This window comes from Chlamydotis macqueenii, chromosome W (genome assembly GCF_036417535.1).
Source record: "Chlamydotis macqueenii isolate bChlMac1 chromosome W, bChlMac1.mat, whole genome shotgun sequence".
Lineage (NCBI taxonomy): Eukaryota > Metazoa > Chordata > Aves > Otidiformes > Otididae > Chlamydotis > Chlamydotis macqueenii.
In genome coordinates this window covers 17802563-17829641 of record NC_141592.1, presented here as the reverse complement: position 1 = coordinate 17829641, position 27079 = coordinate 17802563, and the positions used below count along the sequence as shown (strand labels likewise).

General features: G+C 44.2%; 1 protein-coding gene across 2 annotated transcripts in view; it reads right to left on the bottom strand.

Annotated features, from left to right (window-relative positions):
- LOC147596593 (SWI/SNF-related matrix-associated actin-dependent regulator of chromatin subfamily A member 2-like) overlaps positions 1-27079 on the bottom strand; it is a 199302-nt gene that overhangs the window by 78271 nt on the left and 93952 nt on the right. For both annotated transcript variants that reach the window (XM_086769496.1, XM_086769495.1), the window contains exons 23-26: positions 23949-24115; positions 22952-23115; positions 16273-16500; positions 3540-3617 (exon numbers count right to left, since the gene is read on the bottom strand). In XM_086769496.1, the coding sequence (XP_086625622.1) occupies positions 3540-3617; positions 16273-16500; positions 22952-23115; positions 23949-24115 (637 nt within the window). The remainder of the gene's footprint in view (positions 1-3539; positions 3618-16272; positions 16501-22951; positions 23116-23948; positions 24116-27079) is intronic.

Genomic DNA, 27079 nt, shown 5'->3' with positions numbered 1-27079 from the left:
ACTCTCCTTTCCTGAGCAACCACCATAACAGATGGAGCTCAAATAACAGACTAAATAAAAATTTTATGAAAATGTTATGGCCATTTAATGGGGATGGCTCATAGACTAAGGGAATGCTATCTGTGTATATATCAAAAGATGGGAAAGGGAGAGGTAGTTAATGAGGATGTATTGGACAGTGTAAGACCTAAGTATGAGGCAAGTGGTATGGAATAAGGGGTGGAGATTGAACTGAATCTGGCTGGGATGGAGTTAATGTTCTTCACAGCAGTCTGTATGGTGCTATATTTTGGATTTGTGACCAAAACAGTGTTGATAACAAACCAATAGCTTAACTATTGCTGAACAATGCTTACACAGTGTCAAGGATTTCTCTGTTTCTCACTCTGCCCCTCCCAGTGGGTAGGCTGGGGCTGGAAAAGAAGTTGGGAGGGGACACAACCAGGACAGCTGGCCCAAACTGACCAAAAGGATATTCCATACCATATAATGTCATGTTCAGCAATAAAAACAGAGGTGAGGGGCAGGGGGTTGGGGAGGTAGTCATTGCTCGAGATACTAAGCTGGATAATCCTCACAGAATGGACATGTGGCTTAAAAAGATTCCTGCAAAGAAACTGCAGATTGAAGATAATATGAGCACAAGCAAACTACACAAAAATGTCAGAGTTGAGACTCCTAGTAGGAATACTCTGTCAGACATCTACAAACATCTACAATTTTTTCAGTGATGTTTCAAGTCATGTGATACTCCCATATGCTATTGTGGAAACACTTGTGCTTCCTGCCACGGTAAAAATGGCTGAAATATTACACAGAAAACAATATGGCAACAAACTAAAATGCATGCCTTTGTCAGCAAATGCCATTGGAAGATGCATAGAAAACATTTCTGAAGATTTGAAGAAACAAGTATTAGAACAAATTACACAGCGTAGAAAGTTTGCTCTACATTTGGATGAAAAACCAGATGTTTCTAACGTGTCTCAGCTTAAGGTATTTGCTAGATTCTGTCTCAAGAATAAAATACATAAAGAACTATTTTTTGTGAGCCACTAATTGAAAAATGCACCAGAGAAGATATATTCCCAACAGTAAATGACTTCTTTAATAAAAAAAAAAAAAATTGTACAAGTGTAACTTTGACTGGTTTAAAAAAAAGATTCCGGGGTAAGGTTACAGAGGTAGCACCACATGTGGAACTCATTCACTGCATCATTCATAGGCAAGCTATTGCAGCAAAGATGTTTGAGCCAGATGTGCAAAAAGTGCTACACGATGCCATCAATGTGGTTAAGTTTATAGAAACAAGACCTGTAAACAGTAGAACCTTTACAACACTTTGTAATGAGATGGGGAGTGACCATGGAAATCTTTTGTTCCACACAGAGGTTCGCTGGTTATCTTGTGGCAAAGTGTTTAAAAGAGTTGTCAAACTTAAAGATGAGTTATGCATTTTTCTTTCACAAAAAGACATATGTTCCAAGTTTGCTGACCTTTTCTGTGATGACAAGTGGCTGCCAGTAGTATGCTACCTAGCACTTATTTTTTAAAAAACAAACACACTTAATATATCCCTTCAAGGTGAAGGTAACGTTTTAAGAAGGCATGAGAAAGTAACTGCTTTTCAAAATAAACTCATGCTACAGAGAGAGCATTTTGAAAATGACTTTTTGGAAATGTTTCCATCATTATGTAACTTTGTTGCTGAAAATGATGCAAGTGTGTCACCTGTAAAAACTCTCATATCCATACACTTTAAAAACTTGGAAGCGGAATTTCCTAACCTGTTTAGAAATCTTCTAAATGAAGAATTTCAGTAGGTTTTGAACCTATTTTTTAAAAACATAAAAATGCAACACCTTCCGATTAGTTTGCAAGAATAACTGATTGACATCATAGAAGATGGATATTTACTAGCCATATTTCAAGAAGAACCTTTGCATAACTAGTGGATGGGAGTGATAAATGAGTATCATGCTTTAATAAGCACAGTCAATGATGCACTTCTTCCATTTAGAACTACTTATCTTTGCATCTTTCTCTCTAAATAGTCTTCAATTAAACAATGAGTTTCAATCCATGCTTTAGTTCTTTCTTTTTTGATCTTTAGCACTAAAATGCTGTTTCAGGCAGCAAATCTATTTCTACAGCACAGTGAACTCTGGATGTTTCATTTTCAGCCCTGATGTGTGACACAACAGCATTCACATCAGTCACTGTGTATCTATCTTCCACATTCAGCTAGTGAGGTTGGATATAGCAACAGCCAGAAATTCCACACAGTGTGCAGAAGCGAGTATCTTTGATGGAGGCCAGGAAGGAGACATTTGGCTGCAATTATTCCTTTGAATTATGGATCATATTATCATCTCTTGATTTCTGGCCTGCCAATTTCCTTATATCTGAATTATATTGAGAGAAATTTTAAAATCATAGAGATCCCTGCAAGCATTCACGTACAGTGCATCAAGTCTTTAATGCTGTCTGAGAAAAACTTAACTCCTTAAATAAAACTTAGCACCTAAAGGACTAGACTGACACTTCAACATAATACAATGCCACATAAGGGCACATGGCCTTTGTCAACTGTCCACCTGAAGTTTTTTAAATTGCATAGCTGTACAAAGACTGTGTTTTATAGAATGAGATGGTGTGAGAATGTAATATCTGGGGTTCCTATTAACGATTGACTCCATGGATACTTCCTGATATACTTGCATGTTTATGCATATGTGAGAGTACCTGCATTGCTTCACTTTAGAGAACAATCTGCTCTCACCAGTGCAAAAAGATACGGGATGGTAGTTTCCCTTCAACATTTATTTAAGTGTGCTCCTGTGGCTATATCAATATAAGGGACTGATTTTGATAGGTCCTCCAGCAATCCTCACATTGGATACTTGCTGAAAGGCCAATTACCTACACTAATGTTTTAGAAATTATTCCATCAATACTAACAAGAGAAGTACTAATACAGATAGATTGCTGGCATTTGAACCACTGTCATCTAGGTGCGCTTCGAGAACTGTTCAAAAGTTTTGGTAGCAGAGGCACAGCTAACTGAGCCCTTGACATAATTCTCAGCAAACTCAACTAATTTCTAAAGGAAAATGGCACCATCAATCTCCTATCTTACTATTTTGTTAAATGCCTGTACTTGTCCTAGCTAATACTATAACATGTGAGTACAAGAAGCAAGGAGTCATTAAAAAAATGCTGTAGGATTAGCATGACAAGTAGTGATCATCAGTTTTGCACTGTCTAAATCCATCAAACCACCTATAAATCCTCCTCTGGATGGACAGTTTTCCACTGCACTGCTCAACAGGGATTTCTGCATTTTGATTGTCATGTGAGGATACTGTTCTCGGTTTAGCTTCTTTCCTTTTCTCAGATGAACAATGTGAGTAAATGAAGCCTTTCCCTCCCACAATAATAATCCAACATTTGAACCACAGAAGGATAACACCTTTAGCAAAGCCAAAGTGTTAAAAAAGCTAGAGAACATATACCACTTATCATCATAATGTCCTTACCATGAAGAGGTCAAACTCCTCTTCACATCGAGCAATCATCTGATTCAGAGTCTCATCATCAGGAACTTCATCTTCTTCCTATTTAAAAAGAAAAAGGCACTAAAAAAATAGAAAGCAATATCCACAGTGAGGCAACGATTTGCACTGAGCCACTGTTGCACTGATATCTCTCAAAAGGAGTGTGAAATGCTCAAATGAAAATTAAAAATTTGAAAGTGCCTAGCTGCTCATTGATTCAGAAGTAACACAAAATAGACTTTATAAAAGAGACAATTAAGACTTCTAATCGCTTTCATATATTGAGAATGAGGAAGTGAGCAAACATGCAACCAGGAAATTTTGGTTCATGGTTTTTTCAGAGTCACTAGCACAGTTAGTTGTCAGCTTCAGTTAAAACACACTCATTTCCCCTCTGCTGCGCTACAGCACTCCCTCAGTAATACCATTCTACACTATAAGATCTTTACTGTCAAAGCAGAAGGAAGGAAAGTAATCCTGAAAAAAAAAAATCCTAGAAACAAAGTCTGCCCAATCCATATTTCTGTAGATCACTGTCCACTCACAAAGTGAGATATTGTCATAGTTCAGCCCTGATTGGGACCAAGCTATGCAGTTTCTCACTCACTCCCCTCACCCTCCAAGGGAACAGGGAGAGATAATATAACAAAAAGGCTCAAGGTTTGAGATAAGGACAGGGAGAGATCCTTGAAGTTACCATTACAGGCAAAACAGACTCGACTTGGGGAAAAATATTCAATTATTATTTTTAATAAAATTAAAGCAGGATAATGAGAAAGAGAACAAAGCAACTTCCCCTCCCTCTTCCCAGGTTTAATTAATTTTCAGTTATCTCTACCTCCTTCCCCATGTCCCTGAGCGGCACAGAGACGGGAAACAGGAAATGGGGGTTATGGTCAGTTCATCACATGTCACTTTCCTCCACTCCTTCCTCCTCGTTGGGGGAAGAACTCCTCACATTCCTCCTTGCTCCAGTGTGGAGTCCCTCCCATGGGCTACAGTCCTTCATTAACTGCTCTGGTGCGGGTCATTTTTCCACAGGGTGCATTCCCTCAGGAACCTACTGCCCCAGTGCGGGCCCTCCATGGGTCACAGTCTCCTTTGGGCATCTGCCTGCCCTGGCATGGGGTCCTCCACGGGCTGCAGGTGGATCTCTGCTCCTCCGTGGACCTCCATGGGCTGCAGGGGGACAGCCTGCTTCACCATGGTCATCACCACGGGCTGCAGGGGAATCTCTGCTGGGAGCAGCATTACTCCTCCCCCTCCTTCTTCACTGACCTTGGCGTCTGCAGCCATTCCTCTCACAAGAAATTCTTCACAATCGGCTCAGGCAGATGCCTCTCAGGTTCTCTTCACATCTCCTCTCTTCACTTCTTGTGACTGGGCTGGGCCAAGTTGGGCTCAGACAGCTATCCGGCAGGAGGCTATAGGGTGAGGGCCAAAAGGCCCAGAAGGCTCACGCTTCCCCCTCTCTGCCCCACACTTCTGCTTCTTCACTTGTTCTCTGGGTTTTTTTTTTTAATTATTTCTCCCCTTCTTAAATATGTTATCACAGAGGCGTTATCATTGAACATTCCATCACCATTTGACTCGACCCTGGCCAGTGGCAGGTCTGCCCTAGACCTGACCGAGTCCACTGGACAAAGGGGAAACTTCTATCAGCTTCTTGCAGAAGCTGCCACTGTAGCCTCCCCACTAAAGAAAACCAACATAGACGTGAATCATAGAATATCTCAAGTTGTAACGGACCCATAAGGATCATCAAGTCCAACTCCCTGCTCCTCACAGGACTTCCTAAAACTAAACCACATGACTAAGAGTGTCGTCCAGATGCTCCTTGAACTTGGACAGACTTGGTGCTGTGACCACTTCCCTGAGGAGCCTGTTCCAGTGACCGATCACCCTCTCAGTGAAGAACCTTTTCCTAAGGTCCAATCTGAACTTCCCCTGACGCAGCTTCCTTCGATTTCCTCATGTCCTATCACTGGTCACCAGAGAGAGATCAGCACCTCCCCCTCTACTGCTCAGCTTGAAGAAAGTTGTAGACTGCAATGAGGTCATTCCTCAGTCTTCTCTTCTCTAAGCTGAACAAACCAAGTTACCTCAGCCCCTCCTTGTAAGTCTTGGCCTTGAGACCTTTCACCATCTTGGTCACCTTCCTCTGGACACACTCTAATGTTTGATGACATTCTTATATTGAGGCGCCCAAAACCTGGCAGCCAATTGTTCACCCAATGTATTATGGACTTGTCTAGCTGTATGCTGGACATTTTGTCCAGAAGGATACTGTCAGAAACAGTATCAAAAGCTTTGCTAAAATCCAAAAAACCCACATGTACTGACTTCCCTTGGTCAACTAGATGGGTGACCATGTCATAAAAGGAAATTAAGTTAGTTAAGCAGGACAGCCTTGAGGAGAAGGACTTGGGTCTTCTAGTGGATGAGAAGCTCAACATGAGCCAGCAATGCGTGCTTGCAGCCCAGAAAGCCAACCGCATCCTGGGCTGCATCAAAAGGAGTGTGGCCAGCAGGTCAAGGGAGGTGATTGTGCCCCTCTACTCTGCCCTGGTGAGACCCCACCTGGAGTACTGTATCCAGTTTTGGAGCCCCCAACATAAGAAAGACATGGACCTGTTGGAGAGCCTCCAGAGGAGGGCCACAAAGATGATAAGAGGGATGGAACACCTCTCCTATGAGGACAGGCTGAGAGAGTTGGGGCTGTTGAGCCTGGAGAAGAGGAGGCTCCGGGGAGACCTTATAGCAGTCTTCCAGTACCTCAAGGGGGCTAATAAGAAAGATGGGGTAAAACTTTTTAGCAGAGTCTGTTCTGATAGGACAAGGGGTAATGATTTTAAAATAGAGGTAGGTAGATTCAGACTTGATATTAGGAAAAAATTTTTTACACTGAGGGTTGTAGAACACTGGAACAGGTTGCCCAGAGAGGTGGTGGATGCCCCATCCCTGGAAACGTTCAAGGCCAGGTTGGATGAGGCTCTGAGCAACCTGATCTAGTTGGAGATGTCCCTGCTTCTTGCAGGGGGTTTGGACTAGATGACCTTTAAAGGTCCCTTCCAACCTTAACTATTCTATGATTCTATGACTTTTCCCTCGTGAACTCGTGTTGGCTATGACCAATGACTGCCTTGTCTCTCAAGTGGTTTTCAATAACTCCCAGAATAACCTTCTCCATAATTTTACCAGGCACTGAAGTGAGACTGACAGGCCTGTAATTGCCAGGGTCATCCTTCTTATCCTTCTTGAAAATTCAGACAACATTTGCCAACTTTCAGTTGACTGGGACCTCTCCAGACTCCCAAGACCATTGAAATATAGTGGAGAGAGGTCTTGTGATAACATTAGCTAGCTCCTTCAATACCCTAAGATGAATCCCATCGAGTCCCATAGACTTATGTGCATCCAGCTAGAGCAGCAAGTCTCAAACAAGTTCAGGGTCGACTAGGGGTTAATCATTCCCTTAGTCATGATCTTCCAACACAGGGCTCCAGGGGTCCCAGGGTTCATCATTAGTGTTGAAGACAGAGGCAACAAAGGCATTAAACATCTCCATTATGTCTATGTCCCTATTCATGAGGTGACTGACCCTGTCAAGCAATGCACCAATGTTATCTCTGTTTCTCCTTTTGCTATTAACATATTTTAAAAAGCCCTTTTTGTTGTCCTTCACAGTGCTGGCCAGCTTGAACTCTAATAGAGCTTTGGCCATGTGAATTTTCTCCCTGTAGTGGTGAACAACATCTCTGTAGTCCTCCTGTGTTGCCTGTCCTAGCTTCTAATGTCCATACACTTTCCTTTTCTGCCTAAGTTAAAGAAGAACTTAGGCTCAATGTCCATGTGGAGACCGGTCATGAGTGGTGTCCCTCAGGGGTCCGTGTTGGGCCTGGCCCTGTTTAACATCTTTGTCAGCGACGTGGACAGTGGGATAGAGTGCACCCTCAGCAAGTTCGCTGATGACACCAAGTTGTGTGGTGCCGTCGACACGCAGGAAGGGAGGGATGCCATCCAGAGGGACCTTGACAGGCTGGAGAGGTGGGCCCGTGCCAACCTCATGAAGTTCAACCAGGCCAAGTGCAAGGTCCTGCACCTGGGTCATGGCAATCCCAGGCACAAATACAGGCTGGGCGGGGAATGGATTGAGAGCAGCCCTGAGGAGAAGGACTTGGGAGTGCTGGTGGACGAGAAGCTCAACATGAGCAGGCAATGCACCCTTGCAGCTGAGAAGGCCAACCACATCCTGGGCTGCATCAAGAGGAGCATGGCCAGCAGGTCGAGGGAGGTGATTCTCCCCCTCTACTCTGCCCTGGTGAGACCCCACCTGGAGTCCTGTGTCCAGTTCTGGAGCCCCCAACATAAGAAGGACATGGACCAGCTGGAGAGGGTCCAGAGGAGGGCCACGAAGATGATCAGAGGGCTGGAGCACCTCTCCTATAAGGACAGGCTGAGAGAGTTGGGGCTGTTCAGCCTGGAGAAGAGGAGGCTCTGGGGAAACCTTATAGCAGTCTTCCAGTACCTCAAGGGGGCCTACAGGAAAGATGGGGAGAAACTCTTTAGTAAGGCCTGTTGTGATAGGATGAGGGGTAATGGTTTTAAGATAGAGGGAGGTAGATTTAGACTGGATATTAGGAAAAAATTTTTTACACTGAGGGTTGTAGAACACTGAAACAGGTTGCCCAGAGAGGTGGTGGATGCCCCATCCCTGGAAACGTTCAAGGCCAGGCTGGATGAGGCTCTGAGCAACCTGATCTAGTTGGGGATGTCCCTGCTCCTTGCAGGGTGGTTGGACTAGATGACCTTTGAAGGTCCCTTCCAACCCTAACCATTCTATGATTCTATGATTCTGTAAGATCCCTGCTCAGCCAAGTCGACCTTCTACCCCACTTGCTTGACTTCTGACACTTTGGAATTGCCTTCTCCTGTACTCTTAAGAGATGACTCTTAAAAAGTGACCAGCATTCATGGACCCCAATACCTTCAAAAGCAGATTCCCAGGGGACCTTACTAACTAGCTCCTTCAGTAGGTCCAAGTCTACTCTCCCCATATGCAGGGTCAAAGTTTTGCTGGCAGTTTTTCTCCTATTGCCAGCAATTTGAAACTCATATACTTAGTGGTCACTGTGACCAAGACAACCACCAATCACCATTTCACCCACGAGTCCCTTTCTGTTTACAAACAACAAATCTAGGAGGGCACCTTTCCTAGTTGGCTCCCTTAGTACCTGCACCAAGTTATCTTCAACATGCTTCAGGAATTTCCTGGACCTGTCCGTGTCTGCTGTATGATATTCCCAATTGATGTCTGGGAAGTTAAAATCACCCATAAGGACAAGGGCAGCTGATCTAGAGATATCCCTTAATTCCTTGTAGAATAATTCATCAATGTCATCATCCTGTCTGGGTGGTCAATAGTAGGCTCCCACAACAACATACAATTTATTTGTTTTCCTCTTAATCCTTACCCAGAGGCTCTCAACCGTGTCATTGCCAACTGCAAGCACCATAAAATCCAAGCCTTCCCATACATACAGTGCCACCCCCCAGCCTCATCTGCCCTGCCTATCCCTCCTGAAGAGCCTATAACCATCCATCATGGCACATCAGTCACAGGACTCATCCCACTAAGTTTCACTTATGGCAATGATATCATAGCTCTGGGACTGATCCAAAGCTTCTAGCTCCTATTCTATATTCCTTACATTGCATGCATTAGTATAGAGACATTTCAAATGTGCTCCAGTGGGTGCTGCTCAGCACATCGTGGAGCAGACTGACGGACCTCGCTAGCACGCTCACTGTCCCTCAAACATTGGCGTGCCATCCCATGGCTTATCACTAGCGAGCCTGGTCTTATCCCTTTCCCACTTCAAATCTAGTTTAAAGCTCTTTCAATGAGCCCTTTTAACCCCTGCATAAAGATCTTTTTCCCCCTTTGAGAAAGGTGTACCCCATCTGTCGCCAGCAGGCCTGGTGTCGTGTAGACTGAACCATGATCAAAACACCCAAAATTCTGCCAGTGACACCAGTCACAGAGCCATGTATTCATCTACTGGGTCTTCCTGTTTCTTCCAACAGTATTCCTTGTAATTGGAAGGATAGAGGAAAACACTACTTGTGTTCCTGATGCTATAACCAGTTATCCCAAGGCCCTGAAGTCTCTTTTGATCATCCTTGGACTACTTATTGCAACTTCGTCGCTGCTTACATGAAAATAGCAATAATGGATAATAATCCAAGGGCCGTATCAGGCTAGGAGGTTTTCTTGTAACATCTTTAACCCGGGCCCCAGGGAGGGAGCAGACTTCCTGTCCTGGTTTCAGCAGGGATGGAGTTAATTTTCCTCTCAGTATCCAATGTGTTTTGCATTACATATGTGAAGAATGTTGATAAAAACACTCTGATGATACGAGTTGTTGTTAATGAGACCAAGGACACTGTCTGGCTTTCCAAGTCTCATTAAAGCCTCCTTAATGTGCAGATGCAGGAAGCTGGGAAAAAGACAGACAGAATAATTGATCCAAACTGGCCAAAGGGAGTATTCCATGCCATAAACGTCATGCTCAGTATATAAGTGGAGGTTGCCCATAGTGGGGGCATCCATCCTTGGCATGCATCCTTGGCATCCATTTCTCCATCTCGTCTCTTTCTCTTGCTTGCTGGCATCGTTCCCTCTACCTTGTTGGCTCCCTCTTCCCCCTTTGCTTGCTGCTTGGTTTTTGTTTCCATGATCGCTGCTCGGGACAGGCTGTATCAGTCATTCAGACATCGGGTGGTGAGAAATCGTACATTGTTCATTTTGTATATATTAATATCCTTATATTTTGTTATTATTGTAGTTTTCCTTTGCTATTTTAGTAAATTGTCTTTATCTCAACTCATGAGTTTTCCTTTCTTCCCAATTTCTTCCCCCATCCCACTTGGTAGGGGGAGGATGAGTGAAAAACTGTGTGGTGACTCGAGCTAAACCACCACACTTCCCTAAGAAGTGAATCTGGTGAAGATCTGTCTTTTTGTCAAAAAGTTATTTCATAAATGTTGAAGAGCTATGGTGCCTATTTTTAACATGATCAGGCTCCATAATGCTCAGTTCCTCTCTCCAAATACAGTAACTATTTTGAAAGTACATGGCATTTTAAATTCCATAACAGGATAGATAAATCAAAGCTACAAACTTTAGTTTGAGTCCCACATAAAAACCTTAAAACATTTACTGAATCTGTGTTACGGTATATTGTAAACCTACAGTTAAGGGTTTTACATGACAATAAATATTTCGTACTCACTAAAATGAAGGTGGAGTAGAATGCAATATAGTACCTCAAAATTAACTTTCTATAGTCATTGATTTTCAAAATAATTAAAAGAAGCCTGCATCTATATCTATACATCCCATTTTCCCTCCATTGGTAAGATTTCTACACCTCAGGAAAAAAATATGATTACCCCTTCACCTTTCACTAAATACTCATGTAATTTGTAATTCAAACATGAAATAAGTAAAGCAGTTGAAAAAGTGATAGTGTTCTAACACAGTGTTCTGGTGGCATAAGCTCTGGAACTGTTGGTTCCCCTCTCCACCAATATTTCATACATTCAATTCACTGGCAGAATTTTGGGCTTTTGATCATGGGTCAGTCTATACGACACCAGGCCTGCTGGCGACAGATGGGGTACATCTGTCTCAAAGGGGGAAAAGGATCTTTGCACAAGAGTTAGCAGGGCTCATTGAAAGAGCTTTAAACTAGATTTGAAGTGGGAAAGGGATAAAACCAGATTCACTAGAGATAAGCCTGGGGGCATCACACCAGTGTGTGAGGGACAGTGTGCTAGCGAGGTCCTTCGGTTTGCCATCTCAGTGGAGGTAGGGGATGGAGAGCCATCTGGCAGCAAAGACGCAAGGGCTATTCATATCTTAGAAACCACGGAAGCACCTGAGAATGGTCACACAGGAATTAGGGCTTCTCCCCTCAAAAAGGTGGCAGGATCAATGGCCCAACTGAAGTGCATCTACACCAATGCACACAGCAAGGGCAACAGATAGGAGGAGCTGGAAGCCATTGTGCAGCAGGAAAACCATGATATAGTTGCCATCACGGAAACATGGTGGGATGACTCGCACAACTAGAGTGCTGCAATGGATGTCTATAAACTCTTCAGAAGGGATAGGCAAGGAAGGAGAGGTGGTGGGGTAGCCCTGTATGTTAGGGAGGGTTTTGACTGTCTAGAGCTTAATGAAGGTGACAATAGGGTCGAGTGTTTATGGATAAGAATCAGGGGGAAGGCCAACAAGGCAGATATCATGATGAGAGTCTGTTATAGACCGCTCAATCAGAATGAAGAGGCAGATGAAATATTCTATAAGCAGCTGGGAGAAGTCTCACAATCGCTAGCCCTTGTTCTCGTGGGGGATTTCAACTTACCGGACATCTGCTGGAAATAAAACACAGCAGAGAGGAAACAGTCTAGGAGGTTCCTGGAGTATGTGGAAGCTAACTTCCAGACACAGCTGATGAGTGAGCCAACTAGGGGAAGGCACTCCGCTCGAACTGTTGTTTGTGAACAGAGAAGGACTTGTGGGCAATGTGATGGTTGGAGGCTGTCTTGGGCACAGCGATCATGAAATGATAGAGCTTTCGATTCTTGGAGTAGTAAGGAGAGGGGTCAGCAGAACTGCCACCTTGGACTTACAGGGGGCAGACCTTGGCCTGTTTAGGGGCCTGGTTGGCAGAGTCCTTTGGGAGGCAGTCCTGAAGGGCACAGGAGTCCAGAAAGGCTGGACATTCTTCAAGAAGGAAATCTTAAAGGTGCAGGAGCAGGTCGGCCCTGTCTGCTGAAAAAAAGATCCTGTGGGGAAGAAGACCAGCCTGGCTGAACAGAGAGCTTTGGCTGGAACTCAGGAAAAAAAAAAAAAAAGAGAGAGTTTATGACCTTTGGAAGAAGGGGCAGGCAACTCAGGAGGACTACAGGGATGTCGTGAGGTTATGCAGGAAGAAAATTAGAAGGGCCAAAGCCCAACTAGAACTTAATCTGGCTACTGCAGTAAAAGACAATAAAAAATGTTTCTATAAATACATTAACTACAGAAGGAGGGCTAAGAAGAATCTCCATCCTTTCTTGGATGTGAGGGGAAACATAGTGACAAAGGATGAGGAAAAGGCTGAAATACTTAGTGCCTTCTTTGCCTCAGTCTTTAACAGTAAGTCCAGTTGTTCTCGGGGTACCCAGCCCCATGAGCTGGAAGACAGGGATGGGGAGCAGAATGAAGCCCCCATAATCCAAAGGGAAATGGTTAGTGACCTGCTACACCACTTAGACACACACAAGTCTGTGGGGCTGGATGAGATCCACCCAAGGGTACTGAGAGAGCTGGCGAAAGCCAGTGGCTTTCCAGTGGCTTGGTGAGCACTGTTTTCCAGTGGCTTTATCAGCAGTCCTGGCTAACCAGGGAGGTCTCAGTTGACTGGAGGACAGCAAATGTGATGCCCGTCTACAAGAAGGACCAGAAGGAGGATCCGGGGAACTACAAGCCTGTCAGTCTGACCTCAGTGCCAGGGAAGGTTATGGAGCAGATCATCTTGAGTGCCATCACGCGGCACGTACAGGACAACCAGTCAGCATGGGTTTATGAAAGGCAGGTCCTGCTTGACTAACCTGATCTCCCTCTATGACAGGGTGACCTGCTTAGTGGATGAGAGAAAGGCTTCGTATGTTGTCTGCCTAGACTAGAGTAAAGCCTTTGACGCCGTTTCCCACAACATTCTCCTGGAGAAACTGGCTGCTCAGGGCTTGGACGGGCATACTCTTCACTGGGTAAAAAACTGGCTGGATGGTTGAGCCCAAAGAGTTGTGGTGAATGGAGTTAAATCCAGTTGGCAGCCGGTCAGAAGCGGTGTTCCCCAGGGCTCAGTATTGGGGACAGTTCTGTTCAATATCTTTATCAATGATCTGGATGAGGGGATTGAGTGCTCCCTCAGTAAGTTTGCAGACGACACCAAATTGGGTGGGAGTGTTGATCTGCTTGAGGGTAGGAAGGCACTACAGAGGGATCTGGACATGCTGGATTCATGGGCCGAGGTGCATTTTATGAGATTCAACAAGGCTAATTGCCAGGTCCTGCACCTGGGTCATAACAACCCCATGCAATGCAATAGGCTTGGGGAAGAGTGGCTGGAAAGCTGCCTGGCAGAAAAGAACCTGGGAGTGTTGGTCGACAGTCCGTTGAATATGAGCCGGCAGTGTGCCCAGGTGGTGAAGGGTCTAGAGAACAAGTCTTATGAGGAGCAGTTGAGGGAACTGAGGTTGTTTAGTCTGGAGAAGAGGAGGCTGAGGGGAGACCTTATCGCTCTCTACAACTACCTGAAAGGAGGTTGTAGCACAATGGATGTCGGTCACTTCTCCCAAGTAGCAAGTGATAGAAGGAGAGGAAATGGCCTCAAGTTGCAGCAGGGGAGGTTTTGATTGGATATTAGGAAAAGTTTCTTCACCAAAAGGGTTATCAAGCACTGGAACAGGCTGCCCAGGGAAGTGGTTGAGTCTCCATCCCTGGAGGTATTTAAAAGACATGTAGATGTGATGCTTCGGGACATGGTTTAGTGGTGGACTGCCACTTCCACTTTAGTGGAACACTGCCAAGTGTTAGGTTGTCCTGGTTTTGGCAGGGATTCTGTAGCAGTTTCCTACAGAATCTACCACCTTAGGCCCCCCCTCACTAAACAAAACCACAACATAGGTTAACGGTTGGACTTCATAATCTTAAAGGTCTTTTCCAACCTAAACGATTCTATGATTCTATAAAAAATGTATTAGCTTTGTTATTTCACAGTTTTAACTGCTTTCATTACAATAGATTTAATGACTACTGAAGGAATTTCTTTTAGTATGGAAAGATCCTGGCAGATATTCACAAAGGTTTTGCTTAAATTTTATTTAAAATAGTTAAGAGAAGTATTTTGAAAGCCTAAAATATTTACAGATGACAAAACCTTTCAATAACCTAAGACAACTCATTAAGCCACAGAAATTATATCAGGATCTGACAGCTATTCTGTTTAAGCTGAGAGGTGTGTTATGCATGCAAAAATACTGTTATCTTAATTAAAATAGTTGATTGTTTTGTTGAATTGTTTGGAGGTGATATGAAAGTTAGACTCCTTTAAGGAGCCACAGAATAGTTGAGGTTGGAAGGGACCTCTGAAGATTGTCCAGTCCAACACTCCCACACCCCCTCCCCAAACAGGGTCAACTAGAGAAGGTTCCTCAGGGCCATGGTCAGTTGCGTTTTTAATATCTCCAAGGATGGAGACTCCACAACCTCTCTGGGCAACCTGTTCTAGTGTTTGACCACCCTCACTGTAAAAAAAAAAGAGGGTTTTTTTTCTTATATTTAAATGGAATTTCCTGTATTTTAGTTTGTGCCCATTGCCTGTTGTCCTGTCACTGAGAAGAGTCTGGCTTCATTTTCTTTACTTCCTCCCATCAGTATTTAGACACATTGATAAGATCCCCTCCGAGCCTTCTCTTCTCCAGTCTAAACAATCCCAGCTTTCTCAGCCTCTTCCTTATGTCAGATGCTCCAATCCCTTAAATATCTTAGTGGTCCTTTATTGGACTCACTCTAGTATGTCCATTACTTTCTTGTATTTGGGAGCCCAGAACTGGACACAGTACTCCAGATGTGGTCCCATCAGTGCTGAGTAGATATTTGGTATAGACTCAGTTGACTCTGATGCCTCCCTCGACAGAGCTTGTTCCTCCTCAATTGTTCCCAGGGCACTATACCTCTTCTGTAATTGCAGATCTGCAGGCAGAGAAGGAGTCTTCCTTCTGTTGCCAGAAGTTGCAAGCTTCAGGTCTTCCCTGACATGGGAGTCTCCATCTACTGGTCTTAGGATCACATGATAATTTGGATTGGAAGGGTCCTCAGTAGGTCATCTAGTCCAACCTCCTCCTCAAAGCATGGTCAGCTACAAGATTGGACTGAATTGCTCAGGGCTTTATGCTCCTCTGAGCACAGCCTCTAAATGTACCTCCTTTGCATCATTTGCAGGCTTTTGCCTCTGTGGGGTCTCTGAAGACCATCTCCTGCCCATCCTCCTCCACGCTACACAGCTGTATTGGGAGCCTTGCAGAAGACATTGTATTCGAGGAGTTAGGAATCTTGAACAGGCTGTCTGCTCTATTGGGGCTCGTACTTAGGGCTTGAGAAGCCCGTATGTTATTAATATAATCTGTAACTTACAATATGTCTTTGGTAAAGGTAAACTGTATGTGGATCAAGGGGCGGAATGTAGAGATCCTGACCGAGAAACCGTTGCACATTTAGGAGTTAGTGATCCACATAACAGTTAATGGGAGTAGGCCCAGGCCTGTGCTGCGCTGCACGTACAACTTCGCTTTCAGGCCTGTGTTCTGCTGTACAAATTCCTTGGCCACAAGATAAACTCAAACAGCTCATTGTAATAGAGGAGCCTGCAGGCAGCTCCCACTTCGTACTGTTGACTACGCCTACGGTGCAGCAACAAGTTCTTGTGAGAATATCCTTTAGGAATAGAGTTGTTTTCTTGTAAGGAAAATATATAATAGCTTGCAATCTCAAGCAGTCTCAAGCTGTACTCAAACTGCACTCTCTTGCCTACCAGTTATATAGCTGCTTACCAAGCACCAACTGAAACATCTTCTCTTTGATTGTTTTAAACTGCCTTACCTCATTTTCTTCCTCATGTTCTAATATAGCCTGTAGAAAAGCCCTCCGCTCGTGGCTTGAAGATTTCTGATCAAACATTCCAGCCTGAATAACTTTTTGATCTACATTCAGTTTATACTTTGCAGCAGCGAGTATCTTCTCCTCCACACTGTTCACAGTGCACAGTCGCAGGACTCGAACCTCATTCTGCTGACCAATTCGATGAGCTCGGTCTTGGGCCTGCAAGTCCTATTAGGCAAAGAATATGGAATGATGCATAACGTAACTGTGCTACACAAATCACTCCCTGCTTAAAGCACACTGTAATGCTGGGTTTTATTAGCATAACAAAAATAAGTGCTCAAGCTACAGCCCACCAAAATTCATCTAGCTCATTCCTGATTATCCTTCTTCTTGGGAGTTCATAGACTCAGGCAGGCAAACTGGAGGGAAAAAAAAAATATGTGCATGCTCTGTACAATGTGAATGCAGTAAGTCTAACACTTACTTGAATATCTTAAATGCATTAGTAATTTTATGTATTAGGCCTGGCTAGAATGGAGTTAACTTTCTTCATACCAGCCTGTTGGGGGCTTGCCCGGGATCGTGCTGTGATATGGATTTGTCACCAAAAGAGCATTGATAACTCTGCAATGTTTTGGCTATTGCTGAACAGTGCTTGCACAGCATCAAGGCCGCCTCTGTTTCTCACTCTGCCCCCCCAGGGAGTAGGCTGAGGGTGGGCAAGGAGTTGGGAGGGGACATAGCCAAGACAGCTATGTCAAAGGGATATTCCATGCCATATAACGTCATGTTCAGCAATAAAAACTGGGCAGTGTGTGTGTTTGGGAGGGGGATGGGTGTGTATATGTGTGTTGGCTTCCAAGGTAGGATAGGATAGGATAGGATAGGATAGGATAGGATAGGATAGGATAGGACAGAACAGAACAGAACAGAACAGTTCAGTTGGAAGGGACCTTGGTCCAACTGCCTGACCACTTCAGGGTTGACCAAAAGTTAAAACATATTATTAAGGGCATTGTCCAAATGCCTCTTAAAACTGACAGGCAGGCTTGGGGCATCAACCACCTCTCTAGGAAGCCATTCCCATGTGTCCTGTCACTGGATACCAGGGAGAAGAGATCAGCACCTCCCTCTCCAATTCCCCTCCTCAGGAAGCTGTAGAGAGCAATGAGGTCGCCCCTCAGCCTCCTTCTCTCCAAACTAGACAAACCTAGAGTCCCTAGCCATTCCTCATAGGACATGCCTTCCAGCCCTGTCACCAGCTTTGTTGCCCTCCTCTGGACACATTTGAGTACCTTCACATCCTTCTTAAATTGTGGGGCCCAGAACTGCACACAGTACTCAAGGTGAGGTCGCACCAATGGCAAATACAGCAGGATAATAACTTTTGACTGACTGGTTATGCTGTGTTTAATGCACCCCAGGATGCGGTTTGCCCACTTGACTGCCAGGGCACACTGCTGACTCCTATTGAGCCTGCTGTCAACCAGCACCCCCAGATCCCTTTCTGCAAGGGCTGCTCTCCAGCCACTCCTCTCCCAGTCTATACTTGTGCCCAGCATTACTCTGTCTCAGGTGCAGAATTCAGCATTTGTTCTTGTTAAATTCCATGCCATTGATGATTGCCCCATTGCCCCATGCTCCAGTCTATCCAGATCCCTCTGCAAGGCCTCTTGTCCCTCAAGAGAGTCAACAGCACCTCCCAGTTTGGTATTGTCAGCAAACTTGCTAATGGTGCATTCAACTCCTGCTCACTGTTCCCGTAGTCGTGGTCCTCCGACTCAGAGGACCGGGCAGCCTGAGATCTATCACTGATATTAAAGACTGAGGCAAAAAAAAAGCATTAAATGCCTCTGCTTTTTCTTCATCCCTATTTGTCGGGTGACCATCTTCATCAAGTATCCAATGTTTTCCTTGGACCTCCTCTTATGATTAACATACATAAAAAAGCCTTTCTTGTTGTCTGACACAACACCGGCCAGTTTTAACTCTAGTTGAGCTTTAGCCTTTCATGTCTTCTCCCTGCATATGTGAACCACGGATCTGTAATCTTCCTGCGAAGCCTGATCTCGCTTCCAGAGATCATACAATTTCTTTTTCCTCCTGAGTTCCAAGAGGAGTTCCCTGTTCAGCCAAGCTGGTCTTCTGCCCTGCTTGCTTGACTTGCGACACCATGGGATTGCCTGCTCCTGTGCTTTTTAAAGGTGGTTCTTAAAAACCGACCAGCACTCGTGGATCCCTAAGCCCTCAAAAGCAGATTCCCAGGGGATACTGCTAACTAGCTCCCTGAGTAGCTTAAAGTTTTCTCTCTTGAAATGCAGGGTAGCAACTCTGCTGACCTTTTTCCTCATTACACCAAAAATTTTAAACTCAACCATTTCATGATCGCTGTGTCCAAGACAGCCACCTACCATCACATCTCCCACGAGTCCATCTCTAGTCACAAACAGCAAGCCTAGGAGGGCATCTTTCCTAGTTGGCTCACTGAATACTTGTGACAAGAAATTTTCTTCCACAAACTTCAGGAATTTCCCAGGCTTGCTTGTCGCAGCAGTATGATACTCCCAGTTGATGTCTGGGAAGTTGAAATCTCCCATAAGGACAAGGTCTACCGATCTAGAGATTTCTCCTAATTGCCTGTAGAATAACTCATCAGTGCTATCATCCTGGCTGGGCGATCAATAGTAGACACCCACAACGACATCTGCTTTGTTTTCCATCCCCCTAATCCTCACCCAGAGGCTCTCAACCACTTCATCCCTAACTGTAAAGGCTCTACAGTCAAACCTCTCCCTTACATATAGTGCAACTCCTCCACTTTGCCTGCCCTGCCTGTCCCTCCTGAACAGCCTGTAGCCCTCCATCCCAGCACTCCAGGCATGGGACTCATTCCACCGAGTCTCACTAATATCAATAGCATCATGACTCTGGGAACGGATCAACACTACCAGTTCATCCTGTTTGTTTCTCATACTAGGTGCATTGGTGTACAGGCATTTCAGATGTGCTCCTAAGCCCTCAGTGCTCTCTGGAGCAGAGTAAATGTTCCCATTAGCATTGTCAGCCTCAGGCAATTTCATGACAACCCTTGGCTTACTTTAAGCTCTCCTGATGGTATCCCCTTCCCCCACTGATTCTAGTTTAAAGCCCTCTCAATCAGTCCTGACAGCTTATAAGCAAAGATGCATTTCCCCCATCGGGTCAGATGGATCCCGTCAGGGCCTGGCATACCTTGCGTTTCAAAGACTCTTCCATGGTTATAAAAAACAAAGTTCTGGCAGAGACATCAGTCCTGGAGCCAGGTATTCATGTCTTGGGCACACCTGTTTCTTCCAATGTCTCTTTTATATATATCCTTCACTTATTAAACTGTCTTTATCTCAACCCAGGACTTTTCACCCTTTGGGCCTTCTGATTCTCTCCCCCATTCCACTAAGGGGCTAGTAAGCAAGCAACTGTGCGGGTGCTTAGCTGCTGGCCAGAGTCAATCCACCACAATGTGAGGCACCAAAAAGGACTGCGGTGGGTTGACCCCAGACAACAGCCAAGCACCCGCACAGCCACTCGCTCACTCCCCTCACCCGCGGGATGGGGAGAAAATAGAAGGAAAGTGAGAAGAATGGTTGATCAAAATAAAGACGGTGTCCTGGTTTTATTTAGTGAGGGGGGCTACAATGGCACCTTCTGTAAGAAGCTGCTAGAAGTTGTTTCCCCTTTGTCTAGTGGACTCGACCAGGTCTAGGGTGGACCCGCTGCTGGCCAGGGCTGAGCCAATTGGTAGCAGAATGTTCCCTGATAACGCCTCTGTGATAACGTATTTAAGAAGGGGAAAAACAGGAAAAAAAAAAAAAGAAAAAGATGTGAAGAAGCTGGAGCAGGGACAGAGAGTGGGAGGCGTGAGCCTTGTGGGCCTTGCAGGCCTCACCCTCTAGACTCTCGCCTAGCAGCCCAGCCCGGCTGCAAGAAAGTGGAGAGGAGACGTGAAGAGAACTTGAGAGGCATCTGCCTGCCTGTTGTGAAGAATTCCTTGTGAGAGGAACGGTTGCAGACGCCAAGGTCAGTGAAGAAGGAGGGGGAGGAGTAATGCTGCTCCCGGCAGAGATTCCCCTGCAGCCCATGGTGAAGACCATGATGAGGCAGGTTGTCCCCCTGCAGCCCATGGAGGCCCATGGAGGAGCAGAGATCCACCTGCAGCCTGTGGAGGACCCCACGCCGGGGCAGGCGGATGCCTGAAGGAGGCTGTGGCCCATGGAGGGCACGCGCTGGGGCAGCCGTTCCTGAGGGACTGCACCCCGTGGAAGAAATGACCCACGTCGGAGCAGTTTCACGAAGGACTCTAGCCCGTGGGAGGGACCCCATGATGGAGCAGGGGAGGAATGGGAGGAGTTCTTCCCCTGATGAGGAAGGAGTGGCGTAAAGCAGCAAGTGATTCACTGACCATAGCACCCATTCCCTCTTCCCCTCTGTGCCACTCGGGGAGGGAAGGAGGTAGAGATAATGTTAAGTCCGGAAAGAGGGAGGGGTGGGGGGAAGTTACCTTGTTCTCTTTCTCATTCTCCTGCTTTGGTTTTAATAATAAACAAATAGTTTTCCCCAAGTTGAGTCTGTTTGCCTGTAATGGTAACTTTAAGCATCTCTCCCTGTCCTTATCTCAAACCTCAAGCCTTTTTTCTTATATTATCTCTCCCCATTCCCTTGGAGGGTGGGGGGAGTGAGAAAGAGACTGTGTAGCCTGGTCCTGAGCGGGGCTAAACTGCGACAGACTGTTTAATAGGTGAAGAAAAATCTATGCGTGCAAGTAAAGCAAAAGAAGGAACCATAGAATCATGGAAGCATTTGGGTTGGAAGGGACCTTTAAAGGTCACCTAGTCCAACATCCCTGCAAGGAGCAGGGACATCTTCAGCTAGATCAGCTTGCTCAAGTCCAATCTGGCCTTGAATGTTTCCAGGGATGGGGCATCTACCACCTCTCTGGGCAACCTGTTCCAGTGTTCCACCACCCTCCTTGGAAAAAATGTCTTCCTTATGTCTAACCTAAATCTACCTCCTTCTATCTTAAAACCATTACCCCTTGTCCTATCACAACAGGCCCTGCTGAAGAGTTTCTCCCCATCTTTCTTATAAGCCCCCGTTAGGTACTGGAAGGCCGCTATAAGGTCTCCCCGGAGCCTCCTCTTCTCCAGGCTTAACAACTCCAACTCTCTCAGCCTGTCCTTATAGGAGAGGTGCTCCAGCCCTCTGATCATCTTTGTGGCCCTCCTCTGGACCTTCTCCAACTGGTCCATGTCCTTCTTATGTTGGGGGCTCCAGAACTGGACACAGTACTCCAGGTGGGGTCTCACCAGGGCAGAGTAGAGGGGGAGAATCACCTCCCTCGACCTGCTGGCCACGTTTCTTTTGATGTAGCCCAGGATGCGGTTGGCTTTCTGGGCTGCAAGCACGCATTGCTGGCTCATGTTGAGCTTCTCGTCCCTCGGCACTCCCAAGTCCCTTCTCGTCAGGGCTGCTCTCAATCCATTCTCTGCCCAGCCTGTATTTGTGCCTGGGATTGCCTCGACTCACATGCAGGACCTTGCACTTGGCCTGGTTGAACTTCATGAGGTTGGCACGGGCCCACGTCTCCAGCCTGTCAAGGTCCCTCTGGATGGCATCCCTCCCCTCCAGCGTGTCGACGGCACCACACAGCTTGGTGTCATCGGTGAACTTGCTGAGGGTGCACTCCATCCCACTGTCCATGTTGTCGACAAAGATGTTCAACAGTGAATTAATTGATTTACTATTTCCTTTTGGCAGGCAGATGTTCAGTCACTTCCTGGAAAGCAGGACCTCAGCATGCATAATGGTTCCTTGGGAAGACAAAAGCCATGATGACAAATGTCCCCACTTCCTCCTCCTTTCCTTGAGCTTTTATTGCTGAGCATGATATCATATGGTATGGACTATCCCTTTGGTCTGTATGGATCATCTCTCCTGGCTGTGTTCCCTCCCAGCTTCTTGCCCACCCCCAGTCTACTCGTTGGTGGGGCAGAGTAGGAAAAATGAAAAGCCTTGTGGCTGTGCAAGCACTGTTCAGCAACAGTCAAGACACTGGTGCATGCATTATCAACACTGGTTTGGTCACAAATCCAAAATACAGCACCATATGGGCTGCTATGAAGAAAATTAACTCCATCCCAGACAGACCCAGTATAGACTCTAGTCCAGATACAAGAACAGAGACAACAATATAGCTGGATATACATATAATATAATCTAGCTATAGACCTGTGTATCTACAGCAAATCACTATTTCTGGGAATCTTAAATGCATTAGCAATCTTATAAATTATTTCATCTGCTGCATGAGCTTTTAACTTTAAATGGAGACCCATTTATTAGTGCCTTATGATTAAAGTGTGAGCAAAGTTATACCCATGAAACAGAAAATGCAGACTGTAAGACTCTAACTTTGAGGATTCCCTGATGCTCAGAAAACATATATACGCACAGTATCACTTTACCGATTTAAAACAAAAGACTACTTGCTTATAGCAGTTTGCCTTACCAGTTCTTCTCAAAGTATCATTACATGATATACTTTCATTTCACTGTCAATCTTCACAAATTAAAACACAAAGCCTAAAAAAGCGCAAACAATTATTTCCATATTGCATGAAGATAATTAAATAAAAATAACCTGATGAGGATTCCAATCGCTATCAAAGATTATAACAGTGTCAGCAGCCTGGAGGTTCAAGCCCAGTCCTCCCGCCCTTGTACTCAGCAAGAAGATGAAGTACTGTGAGCCAGGTTCATTAAACTTCTTCAGCAGGGCAGCTCGATCCTCTGATTTTGTTGTACCTGAGAAGAAATTTAAAAATAAGTAAAAAGAAACCCTATGACAAAGATCTTCTACTGAAATAATTTAAAAGCAATCTTAGTTATTTAAGGCACATGTGGAATGGAAATTTTAGCTCACTTGTTCTTTGACATCTCAGCTATATTTTCTAAAATATAGACACAAATGGTAACCATGGATATTTCAGCCAACAGCCTATAGCACTTGGCAGAAGGATTCCCAAACTTTTATTTTAAGTAGGCTTGACATTTCAAAAGGGGACTTTGAAAAGATGCAACTATCTATTTGACAACATTTTATGGCTGACAAGTTTCAATAGATGATATACACACGCAAAATGGAGCTTCAGTTATGATTAAGACCTTATGAGCACTTACAGAATCTAAATATTTTTAAAACTATATGTGAACACAAACATAGATTTATTAACATTTCACTATTGGCCTTAAAAATCAAGATTAATATCAAGGGAACAAAAATTCTTAAAAGATCACATTCAAAACACAATGGTGTCGATTGGGGAGGGAGACAAAGCAGAGAATTCAACTACGGTAAAATGCCGACACAAAGCTCTAAGTAACAACTAAGCACTGTACACATTGGCAACAAGGTGAATTTCCTGTACTTTGACAATCAGTTTTTACTGATCAGCTTGGTCTGACTCTCTGCTTGTTTTATCTTTTTACATCTCTGTCTGTAGCTAAAGACGGACACAAGTTTGATATTTTTATTCAATGTCCATACACATAATAGTACAGAGGAGGAAGTTTTTCTACTACATAGTCAAATTGCTGAATCGGAAAAACACTCCCTTATTTATTTTCATTCAGCTTACCATCAAGACGTAAGTAAAGGAAATTTCGAAATGCAAAATAGTCCTCCATAATGGTCATGAGTGATGTCATTTGACAGAAAAGAAGCACACGATGGTTAGTGGCTCGCAACTTAGGTAAAATACGATCAAGTAGTTCAAATTTCCCTGAGGCCCGATAAAGCTCAGCTCTGTTTAAGAGGAAAAAAGCACAATAAATGCCACGACAAGCCTGCTTTTAGAAGAGTTTTCAAGAATACATTCTAATTACAATTGTGTCATGTCATGATAATGGATAGATTCCTTTACTCAAAGGAAAACAAAACTGATAGCACTTTTCTCTCTCTACAACTGTTGTTTATGATGTTGATTAAAATAAGAAAAAACCCCACATGAATTGCATCTATGTATTTATTTGTTAGGAACGGGTTCCTCCCCTCAAATATAAGAATTCTGTGGACTCTCAAGCACATCAAATATCTTCTTTTATGAGCCTAGGTTGTTTTTTTTTTCATTATTTCTCAAAACAAGCATTATTTTTTAAGTACATAAGCATTTTATTGGTTTAGATGCTCTCCCACAGAACCTGCTTTCAACCAGCATCTACTAGAGCCACAAGTTATATTCATGTGTATGTTAGAATTGATTACTTTTCCACTCACTACTGTGCATGTGAAAGCAAAGGAGTCCAGACCAGACTAGTTTATATGCAGAAACAATGGGAAAAGTTTGATAGTGGACATATTCTTTTATTGTATGCACTTATAACTGTCTTGAACTATCTTTATTTGCTCTGATTACTAATCTTCTGTCTTCTGTGCTATCAAGATGAGTTGCAAAACAGACTGAGCACTAGGTTTGTACACAAAGATGTTTAAGCCAAAAATCAGAAAGAGAATAACAAAGATGGCTAAATGAGTAGGACAACCATATAGTTTAGAAAATCAAATTACACATAACTGTCTTCTAACTCTAAATCTGTAGCCTTAAAATATAATTCATCATTAGGAACTGTATACTCAGTCCACAAGATGCAAGGTCTTCTGAGATGTATACATATATAATTGCTATGCAAAAGGCCAAACTATTTGAGAGACAGATGGTCTGGTATACTAATAAAGAAAAAAAGACATTGTCGACACTTAAACAGGAAGGGAGCCATGTGGAGGATACACACAATCTCCTCTATCCCTTGCTCAGAGTAAGACGGAAATAATTTCTAGCCAGTTGGACAGAAGTGCTGAGAACAAATTTAAATCTATTTAATTTTTTATCTAAGCAATGGGAAAAGTGCTAATGTAACTTTAATTTGGAATAAATTAAAAAGGAAGAGTAGAAGAGGGAGAGAGTGAGAGAAATGAAGCTCCCTACTGAAATCCCTAAAGAGTCTCCACAAAGCATTTCAGATAGTGTCTTTGTTGTTTAAAAAAAGGAAGGGAGGGAGGGAGGCAGGGATGGAGGCAGGCAAGCAGGTAGGAAAGATAGGCAGGAGGGAAGGCAAGCAGGCAGGCATTGATTTGTCTGCATGAAGACAGGATTTATTGTTCAGTATATTGACATGCAGTGTGATAATCATCTTTCCCTATTTTCCTGAGACAGACAGAGGGGCAGAGAAGCTTCACGTAACACTTTTAATACCAACATCTTTTGGTTCAGGTATGGATCCTGTGCCTCTCTGTCCTCCTATAAAAGGGCATAGAGGAGAAAGGAATCAGGATTCTCCTTCAGGTCCCTCCCAAACTGAAGTCCATGCTAATGAAAAACTGATGAGAAGATGAGATATATCACAGGGCTGCTGTGGTTGCCTGCTGGGATTTGCCCCGATCAGCAAATCATCTGGACATGAATAGTCTTCCGTGCTCCTAAATACCCTTCCATTACATCATGTCACTCTGAGAACTTTCTGATAGTAGGGAAAGTCCCTGGGTAGAGCATCCTGTTACCACCTAGGTTTCATTGAGAAACTGAAATATCTTCTTCAACAAGGGAAGGGGAGATTCCTAATGTGAAAGTATGAATCCAACAGATGGAAATCTGTAAACAGTCTTGAGCTTGGAGACATGGAATGATGGAGTCGAGTGTTATAAATAATTTAGGATGATATATGCACTTGGATTTTAGGATAGGAAAAACATACTTCCTTCTTGTACAGAATGAGAAAAAATATCAAAGCATTCTGTTAACCCTGAAATATCTTCTGTAACTTCTAAATGAGATCATTGCCATGTGCAGACTTTAATGATTGATCCTTGAAATGGACATAGTAGATGTGGAATGAGGCAGTATCTCTTGTCCTTCCACTGAGTGTCACTAAGAACAGTCTTGCTCCATCTTCTTTACTCCTCTCATGAGGTAGTTAGACACTCTGATAAGATCTCCCCCATAGTCATCTCTTCTCCAAGCTAAATAGTCACAGCTCTAAGCTTCTCCTCATATGACAGATGCTCTTGTGGAAGCAAAATAGTTAATGCCTCATAGGCCTTTACAGGCCTCACTAGTTAAGAAACATTTGCAGCTAATGGTCTCACAAGTCAGCAAGATTTCATTAACAAGGGAGCGAATTATTCGGAAAAGGACATACTGTCTAGACTCTCCTTATCTGAAGAATTCCAATAGCTGTTGTTATTTACCATGTCCTGCTTATCTGACATAGTTTTGGTGAAGAACCTGGTTGTATAACCTAAAAGGTATATAAACTCTATAACTGCCCCATTTGCACAGGGTTCATATCAGGAGAGTCTCTCACTTCTGCTCTGTGTTCTCTCCTATAGCTATAATAATAAACTGCTTCTGTTATGACCTGATCTAAATAGTAATTAGGGTTATTCCATGACACTCCAATCCCTTAGTCATCTTTGTGGCCCTTTGCTGAACTCACTCCAGTATCCCCATGTCTGTCTTGTACTGAGGAGTCCAGAACTGGATACAGTACTTGAGATGTGGCCTTAGCAGCGCTGAGTAGAGAGGAAGGATCTCCCCCCTCGACCTGCTGGCAATGCTCTTCCTAATGCAGCCCAGGATGCTGTTGACCTTCTTTGCCATGAGAGTCCATTGGTGGCTCATGATCAGATTTTTGTCCACCAGGACCCTCAGGTCCTTTTCTGCAGAGCTGCTTTCCATCTGGTCAGCCCCCAGCCTGTACTGGTGTATGGGTT